At 40.1% G+C, this 9,496-nt stretch overlaps 2 protein-coding genes across 2 annotated transcripts; one reads left to right on the top strand and one right to left on the bottom strand.

The window, feature by feature from the left end:
• Positions 1 to 461: 461 nt before the first annotated feature.
• On the top strand, positions 462 to 2,096 carry LOC127121202 (uncharacterized; the record flags this gene model as incomplete). Its single annotated transcript, XM_051051773.1, has 1 exon — positions 462 to 2,096. A coding segment is annotated over exon 1 (1,635 nt), but the record flags the coding sequence as incomplete, so codon positions are not given.
• Positions 2,097 to 6,774: 4,678 nt separating this feature from the next.
• LOC127121201 (uncharacterized) lies at positions 6,775 to 8,409 on the bottom strand (the record flags this gene model as incomplete). Its single annotated transcript, XM_051051772.1, has 1 exon — positions 6,775 to 8,409. A coding segment is annotated over exon 1 (1,635 nt), but the record flags the coding sequence as incomplete, so codon positions are not given.
• Positions 8,410 to 9,496: the final 1,087 nt, after the last annotated feature.

Genomic DNA, 9,496 nt, shown 5'->3' with positions numbered 1-9,496 from the left:
ACCCTTACAGTTATATTTTTCAGGTAACGAGCAGTGAGTTGAGTAGAAGCTAGTGCTTGAAGTCTAGAGTGGTTCTAGTGGGTCATGCTCTGATAGATGTAACATCGGGACGGGATGTTTTATTTGTTGAATAAATGTTAATTTTAAGATATTACAGTTGTTGAATGTTTCTATCCGCTGCGAATTTTTAAAGAAGTGTTTATGTTGAATTAACTAATGAGCATGACTGATTTTTACGGTGAATTATGTGAAGTATTATGTGACACCCTTGGTGCATGATTACTCTGATATTGATTTATATGCTGTTGTTTTAATTAAATATTTGGGGTATTTAGAAGGGTGTTACATTAGTGGTATCAGAGCAGGTCGGTCTGTCCGGCCAGTGTCGTGTCGTTACTGTCTAACAATTGTGTAATTGTTACTAGTCTAACTTCTAAGTTGTGTTGTAGTGATAAGTTGAAATGGCTGGAAGGAATGACGCTGCAATGGCTGCCGCAATGCAAGCAATGGCACAAGCGGTGCAGAACTTGCCAAATGCTGGTGGTGATGCTGGATCACGTAGTTTGGCGACCTTTCAAAGAGAGAATCCGCCGGTGTTTAAAGGGAAGCATGATCCAGATGCAGCCTTGGGATGGTTGAAAGAGATTGAGAGAATCTTCCGTGTTATGGATTGCACTCCAGCTCAGAAGGTTCGGTATGGTACTCACATGCTAGCAGTCGAAGCTGATGACTGGTGGCTAGAGACTCACGAGAGGTTGACCGTGGCAGGTGAAGACATTACTTGGGATGTATTCCGTAGGGAATTTCTGAGAAAGTATTATCCAGAAGATGTCCGTGGTAAGAAGGAAATTGAGTTCCTTGAGCTGAAGCAAGGAAACATGTCTGTCACTGATTATGCTGCGAAATTTGTGGAGCTGTCCAAATTTTATCCTCATTACACTGGTGCTGGTGCTGAATTTTCAAAGTGCATCAAGTTTGAAAACGGATTGCGCTCTGAAATTAAGAAGGCTGTTGGGTATCAGAAGATACGTATTTTTACTGAATTGGTTGATAGCTGCAGGATATTTGAAGAAGACAATAATGCTCATTACAAGATTGTCAGTGACCGCAAGGGAAAGCAGCATCAAAACCGTGGCAAGCCGTATGAGGCTCCAGCTGGAAAAGGGAAACAAGTAGCTGTTCCGGCTCAGAGAACTAGTAGGGGAGGTGCTCCTGCCGGTATAGTTTGCTTCAAATGTGGTCAGGCTGGTCATAAGAGTAATGTGTGCACTGCTGAAGTAAAGAGGTGTTTTCGCTGTGGTAAGACTGGTCATGCAATAGCTGATTGCAAGCACAAGGAAGTGATTTGTTTTAATTGTGGCGAAGAAGGGCATATTGGAAGTCAGTGTCAGAAGCCAAAGAAATCTCAGACTGGGAAGGTATTCGCATTGACCGGAACTCAAACCTCCTATGAGGACAGACTTATCCGAGGTACATGTTTCATAAATGGTACTCCTTTAATTACTATTATTGATACCGGTGCTACCCACTGTTTTATTTCTGCTAACTGTGCTCGAAGACTGGGTTTAAAATTGTCCGCTTTGGATGGTGAATTGATTGTTGAGACCCCAGCTAAGGGATCAGTAACTACTTCTTTGGTGTGTTTGAAATGTCCTTTGTCGATCTTCGATAAAGATTTCTATGTTGATTTAGTATGTTTGCAGTTGGATGGGATGGATGTAATTCTTGGTATGAACTGGTTAGAGCATAATTATGTTCATATAAATTGTTATCATAAGTCGGTGAGGTTTTCCACTCCTGAAGAGGAAGGAGTTGACTTATTACCTTTCAGAGAATTGCGAAAATTGATGAAAGAGGGAGCTCAGATGTTTTCTTTGATGGCGACGTTGTCGGTTGAAAGTAAAGCGAAGATAGAGGAACTGTTAGTGGTGAGAGAATTCCCTGAAGTTTTTCCTGATGAAATTCCTAGTGTGCCGCCAGAGAGGGAAGTTGAATTTACTATTGATCTGGTACCTGGTACTAGGCCTGTTTCGATGGCACCGTATAGAATGTCGGCATCTGAATTGTATGAATTAAAGAAGCAATTGGAAGACTTACTTGAGAAGAAGTTTATAAGACCAAGTGTGTCGCCGTGGGGAGCTCCAGTGTTGCTAGTGAAGAAGAAAGAGGGTAGTATGAGGCTTTGTATTGATTATAGACAATTGAATAAAGTAACGATCAAGAATAAGTATCCGCTACCGAGGATAGATGATTTGATGGATCAGTTAGTGGGTGCTTGTGTGTTTAGTAAAATTGATTTGAGATCGGGCTATCATCAGATCAGAGTGAAAGATGAAGACATACAGAAGACAGCATTCAGAACTCGGTATGGACATTATGAGTATTCTGTGATGCCTTTCGGTGTGACTAATGCGCCGGGAGTATTTATGGAATACATGAATCGTATTTTCCATACTTATCTGGATCATTTTGTGGTAGTATTTATTGATGATATTTTGATTTACTCTAAATCCGAAGGAGAGCACCAGGAACATTTGAGATTAGTATTGGAGGTTTTGAAAGATAAGAAATTGTATGCGAAGTTGTCCAAGTGTGAGTTTTGGTTAAGAGAAGTCAGTTTTCTCGGCCATGTAATTTCAAGAGAAGGTATTGCTGTAGATCCTTCCAAGGTAGAAGCTGTATTGCAATGGGAAACTCCTAAGTCGGTTACCGAGATTAGAAGCTTTTTGGGATTAGCTGGATATTATAGAAGATTTATTGAAGGATTTTCTAAGTTAGCACTTCCGTTGACTAAATTAACTTGCAAAGGTAAAGCTTTCGTGTGGGATGTTCAGTGCGAAGAGAGTTTTAATGAACTAAAGAGGAGATTGACGTCGGCGCCGGTTTTGACTTTGCCAAATCCGGAGGAACCGTTTGTAATTTACTGTGATGCTTCATTGATGGGTTTGGGAGGTGTGCTCATGCAGAATAATAAAGTAATTGCTTATGCGTCGCGACAGTTGAGAATTCATGAAAAGAATTATCCTACGCATGATCTTGAACTTGCTGCTGTAGTGTTTGTGCTAAAACTTTGGAGGCATTACCTTTATGGTTCCAGATTTGAAGTTTTCAGCGATCATAAAAGTTTAAGGTATCTATTTGATCAGAAAGAGCTGAATATGAGACAACGTAGGTGGTTCGAATTGCTTAAGGATTATGATTTCGGTTTGAATTATCATCCAGGAAAGGCAAATGTTGTGGCCGATGCTTTAAGTAGAAAGACCTTGCATGTGTCAGCAATGATGATTAAGGAGTTGGAATTAATTGAGCAATTTCGGGATATGAGTTTGGTTTGCGAAGTAACACCGCAGAGTGTGATGCTAGGAATGCTAAAGATTAATAATGAGTTTATGGATAGTATTCGAGAGGCACAGAAATTGGATGTGAAATTGGTAGATATCCTTAATCGTTGTGGTCAATCAGAGAAAGGTGACTTTACGGTTGATGCGAGAGGTGTGTTGAAATTAGGGGAAAGAATTTGTATTCCTGACGACGCAATTTTGAAGAGAAGTATTCTAGAGGAGGGTCATAGAAGTAGCTTGAGTATTCATCCAGGAGCTACTAAAATGTATCAGGATTTAAAGAAATTATTTTGGTGGCCAGGAATGAAAGAGGATGTGGCTCGTTTTGTGTATGCGTGCTTAACTTGTCAGAAGTCGAAGATTGAGCATCAGAAGCCTGCTGGGTTGATGCAACCGTTAGAAGTTCCAGAATGGAAACGGGATAGCATTTCTATGGATTTTGTAACGGGGCTGCCTGCTACTTTAAGAGGGCATGATTCGATTTGGGTGATCGTTGATAGGCTCACGAAGTCGGCTCACTTCATACCTATTAACATCACTTACCCAATTGCGAAGTTGGCAGAGATTTACATCCGAGTAATTGTAAAGTTGCATGGTGTTCCCCTGTGTATTGTGTCGGACAGAGATCCGAGGTTTACATCGGAATTTTGGAAAAGTTTGCAAGATTCGTTGGGATCTAAGTTGAGGTTGAGTTCGGCATATCATCCTCAAACTGATGGCCAAACTGAGAGGACTATTCAGTCATTGGAAGATTTACTGAGAGCTTGTGTTCTTGAACAAGGAGGTTCGTGGGACACTTATCTTCCATTGATCGAGTTCACATACAATAATAGTTACCATTCTAGTATCGGAATGGCGCCTTTTGAAGCATTATATGGTCGTAGATGTAGAACTCCGTTGTGTTGGCACGAATCTGGTGAGGGTGTAGTACTTGGACCAGAATTAGTTCGGGAAACTACCGAGAAAGTGAAATTTATCCGGGAGAAGATGAAAGCTTCTCAGAGTAGGCAGAAGAGTTACCATGACAAGCGGAAGAAGGATTTAGAATTTCAAGCTGGTGACCATGTGTTTTTGAGAGTCACGCCTGTGACAGGAGTTGGGAGGGCTTTGAAGTCTAAAAAGCTCACTCCTCGCTTCATTGGTCCGTATCAAATCTTGGAACGAGTTGGAAAAGTTGCTTATCGGATGGCGTTACCACCTAATCTTTCGAATTTGCATGATGTATTCCACGTGTCGCAGCTTCGGAAGTATATCTCAGATCCATCTCATGTGGTTAGTATGGATGATGTACAAGTGCGAGATAATTTAACAGTAGAGACAAAGCCTGTACGAGTTGAAGATCGCGAAACGAAGACTCTCCGAGGAAAAGAGATTGTGTTGGTTAAAGTCGTTTGGTTGGGAGCTACGGGCGAAAGCATGACATGGGAACTTGAGAGTCGGATGAAGGAGTCCTATCCAGAGTTATTTGTTTGAGGTATGTTTTCGAGGACGAAAACTCTTTTAGTAGGGGAGAGTTGTAACACCCCGAATTAAATAAAAGGATTATTTAATTAAGTTAATAATATATTTAATAATTTAATTAAATAAATTGAATTATTGAATTATATTTATTATTTTGGAATAATAATTATTATTGGAAAATATATAAGTGGAATAAGAGAAAAGGTTTTCATTTTGGAAAAAGGTTTTTACGTGAAAACTGAGAAGCTGCAGAGAAGAGGAAAAGGGCAAAGAGCTGTAGAGCAACGGTTGGAGAACGGAAAAGCTTGAAGCTCGAAGAGTTGCCGGATTGTTAAGGTAAGGGGGGTTTATCGTCGTTTAATGGGTATTATCGATTAACATGTAATGGGTAGTGATAAGCCGTCGATTGACCCTAATTGAGATTTAGAATGCTGAGAAGTTATGTTGAATAAGTTGTATAAAAGCTGAAATCGAATTTGTGTTTGAGTGTATTGTGAAATTCTGAACGTGTAGCTTTTTACGGAAATTGAATCGGAGGTCCGGAAGTCCTCCAACGGCGGAAAAATGCGGAAACTCTGCATTCTGCCTTGTGTTAGCGCAGGGACTGCTGTTTTGCCTGCGTTAACCGGTTAACCCAGGGTGTTAACCGGTTAACACTGTTATAAATTGTGAAAAATGTTGAGTTTTGCCTGCGTTAACCGGTTAACCTATAGCGTTAACCGGTTAACACTGTTGCGTTTTGCCAGAAATTGTATTTTGTCCTGCGTTAACCGGTTAACCCAGGGCGTTAACCGGTTAACACTGTTGGAAATTGGAAAAATTGATATTTTCATGTTGTCTTCCATATTTGGTGATTGGCCTATTATAGGTAATTGTGATGAGTAATTTTGTTGAGTCTATGTTGCGAAAGGTTGATGCAAATATGTTGATAAGTTGTTTTGTGGAAAATATTGAGTTGTAGGCTGATGAGCCAAAGTTGAAATTTAGTTGTTTTGTTGAAAATGCTGAGTTGTAGGCTGATGAGCCAAAGTTGATTTTTAAGTTGTTGTTGCTGAAAAAGCTGTTATGTTGTCGTTGTTATTATGTTGTTGAACTTTCAAGTCGTACATGCCATATACATTCATATGCATTGAGTCGGGGCTTTTGCTCACACCACGTTGGCCTGGATTGGCAAAATTATGGGGCTTTTGCTCACACCACGTTGGCCTGGATTGGCAAAATTATGGGGCTTTTGCTCACACCACGTTGGCCTGGATTGGCAAAATTTTAAGTTGAAAGTTGAAGGCTTATGCCTTGATGCCCACTAAAATGGCAATGATTTTAAGTTGGGAGTTTTACTCCAAATGGTACCACATGCATGAAGAGTCGAGTCTCATTTGAGTTGCATTTATGTTGTGTTTGAATATGATGTTGAGTTGAATATGTTGCTACCGAATGCATGATATGATGTGGGTGATTAACGTGTAAAGTTACTTAACATAACATGATGATTTATAATATTTGTTATATCGATTGAGGAACTCACCCTTACAGTTATATTTTTCAGGTAACGAGCAGTGAGTTGAGTAGAAGCTAGTGCTTGAAGTCTAGAGTGGTTCTAGTGGGTCATGCTCTGATAGATGTAACATCGGGACGGGATGTTTTATTTGTTGAATAAATGTTAATTTTAAGATATTACAGTTGTTGAATGTTTCTATCCGCTGCGAATTTTTAAAGAAGTGTTTATGTTGAATTAACTAATGAGCATGACTGATTTTTACGGTGAATTATGTGAAGTATTATGTGACACCCTTGGTGCATGATTACTCTGATATTGATTTATATGCTGTTGTTTTAATTAAATATTTGGGGTATTTAGAAGGGTGTTACATCTATAATCAATACAAAGCCTCATACTACCCTCTTTCTTCTTCACTAGCAACACTGGAGCTCCCCACGGCGACACACTTGGTCTTATAAACTTCTTCTCAAGTAAGTCTTCCAATTGCTTCTTTAATTCATACAATTCAGATGCCGACATTCTATACGGTGCCATCGAAACAGGCCTAGTACCAGGTACCAGATCAATAGTAAACTCAACTTCCCTCTCTGGCGGCACACTAGGAATTTCATCAGGAAAAACTTCAGGGAATTCTTTCACCACTAACAGTTCTTCTATCTTAGCTTTACTTTCAACCGACAACGTCGCCATCAAAGAAAACATCTGAGCTCCATCTTTCATCAATTTTCGCAATTCTCTAAAAGGTAATAAGTCAACTCCTTCCTCTTCAGGAGTGGAAAACCTTACCGACTTATGATAACAATTTATATGAACATAATTATACTCTAACCAGTTCATACCAAGAATTACATCCATCCCATCCAACTGCAAACATACTAAATCAACATAGAAATCTCTATCGAAGATCGACAAAGGACATTTTAAACACACCAAAGAAGTAGTTACTGATCCCTTAGCTGGGGTCTCAACAATCAATTCACCATCCAAAGCGGACAATTTTAAACCCAGTCTTCGAGCACAGTTAGCAGAAATAAAACAGTGGGTAGCACCGGTATCAATAATAGTAATTAAAGGAGTACCATTTATGAAACATGTACCTCGAATAAGTCTGTCCTCATAGGAGGTTTGAGTTCCGGTCAATGCGAACACCTTCCCAGTCTGAGATTTCTTTGGCTTCTGACACTGACTTCCAATATGCCCTTCTTCGCCACAATTAAAACAAATCACTTCCTTGTGCTTGCAATCAGCTATTGCATGACCAGTCTTACCACAGCGAAAACACCTCTTTACTTCAGCAGTGCATACATTACTCTTATGACCAGCCTGACCACATTTGAAGCAAACTATACCAGCAGGAGCACCTCCCCTACTAGTCCTCTGAGCCGGAGCAGCTACTTGTTTCCCTTTTCCCACTGGAGCATCATACGGCTTGCCACGGTTTTGATGCTGCTTTCCCTTGCGGTCACTGACAATCTTGTAATGAGCATTATTGTCTTCCTCAAATATCCTGCAGCTATCAACCAGTTCAGTAAAAATGCGTATCTTCTGATACCCAACAGCCTTCTTAATTTCAGAGCGCAATCCGTTTTCAAACTTGATGCACTTTGAAAATTCAGCACCAGCACCAGTGTAATGAGGATAAAATTTGGACAGCTCCACAAATTTCGCAGCATAATCAGTGACAGACATGTTTCCTTGCTTCAGCTCAAGGAACTCAATTTCCTTCTTACCGCGGACATCTTCTGGATAATACTTTCTCAGAAATTCCCTACGGAATACATCCCAAGTAATGTCTTCACCTGCCACGGTCAACCTTTCGTGAGTCTCTAGCCACCAGTCATCAGCTTCGACTGCTAGCATGTGAGTACCATACCGAACCTTCTGAGCCGGAGTGCAATCCATAACACGGAAGATTCTCTCAATCTCTTTCAACCATCCCAAGGCTGCATCTGGATCATGCTTCCCTTTAAACACCGGCGGATTCTCTCTTTGAAAAGTCGCCAAACTACGTGATCCAGCATCTCCACCAGCATTTGGCAAGTTCTGCACAGCTTGTGCCATTGCTTGCATTGCGGCAGCCATTGCAGCGTCATTCCTTCCAGCCATTTCAACTTATCACTACAACACAACTTAAAAGTTAGACTAGTAACAATTACACAATTGTTAGACAGTAACGACACGACAACTGGCCGGACAGACCGACCTGCTCTGATACCACTAATGTAACACCCTTCTAAATACCCCAAATATTTAATTAAAACAACAGCATAAAAATCAATATCAGAGTAATCATGCACCAAGGGTGTCACATAATACTTCACATAATTCACCGTAAAAATCAGTCATGCTCATTATTTAATTCAACATAAACACTTCTTTAAAAATTCGCAGCGGATAGAAACATTCAACATCTGTAATATCTTAAAATTAACATTTATTCAACAAATAAAACATCCCGTCCCGATGTTACATCTATCAGAGCATGACCCACTAAAACCACTCTAGACTTCAAGCACTAGCTTCTACTCAACTCACTGCTCGTCACCTGAAAAATATAACTGTAAGGGTGAGTTCCTCAATCGATATAACAAATATTATAAATCATCATGTTATGTTAAGTAACTTTACACGTTAATCACCCACATCATATCATGCATTCGGTAACAGCATATTCAACTCAACATCATATTCAAACACAACGTAAATGCAACTCAAATGAGACTCGACTCTTCATGCATGTGGTACCATTTGGAGTAACACTCCCAACTTAAAATCATTGCCAGTTTAGTGGGCATCAAGGCATAAGCCTTCAACTTTCAACTTAAAATTTTGCCAATCCAGGCCAACGTGGTGTGAGCAAAAGCCCCATAATTTTGCCAATCCAGGCCAACGTGGTGTGAGCAAAAGCCCCATAATTTTGCCAATCCAGGCCAACGTGGTGTGAGCAAAAGCCCCATAATTTTGCCAATCCAGGCCAACGTGGTGTGAGAAAAAGCCCCGACTTAATGCATATGAATGTATATGGCATGTACGACTTGAAAGTTCAACAACATAATAACCACGACAACATAACAGCTTTTTTTTCAGCAACAACAACTTAAAAATCAACTTTGGCTCATCAGCCTACAACTCAGCATTTTCAACAAAACAACTTATATTCAACTTTGGCTCATCAGCCTACAACTTAATATTT

This window comes from Lathyrus oleraceus, chromosome 2 (genome assembly GCF_024323335.1).
Source record: "Lathyrus oleraceus cultivar Zhongwan6 chromosome 2, CAAS_Psat_ZW6_1.0, whole genome shotgun sequence".
Lineage (NCBI taxonomy): Eukaryota > Viridiplantae > Streptophyta > Magnoliopsida > Fabales > Fabaceae > Lathyrus > Lathyrus oleraceus.
The sequence above is the reverse complement of the archived record's forward strand: the minus strand, read 5'-3'. Positions and strand labels throughout refer to the sequence as shown.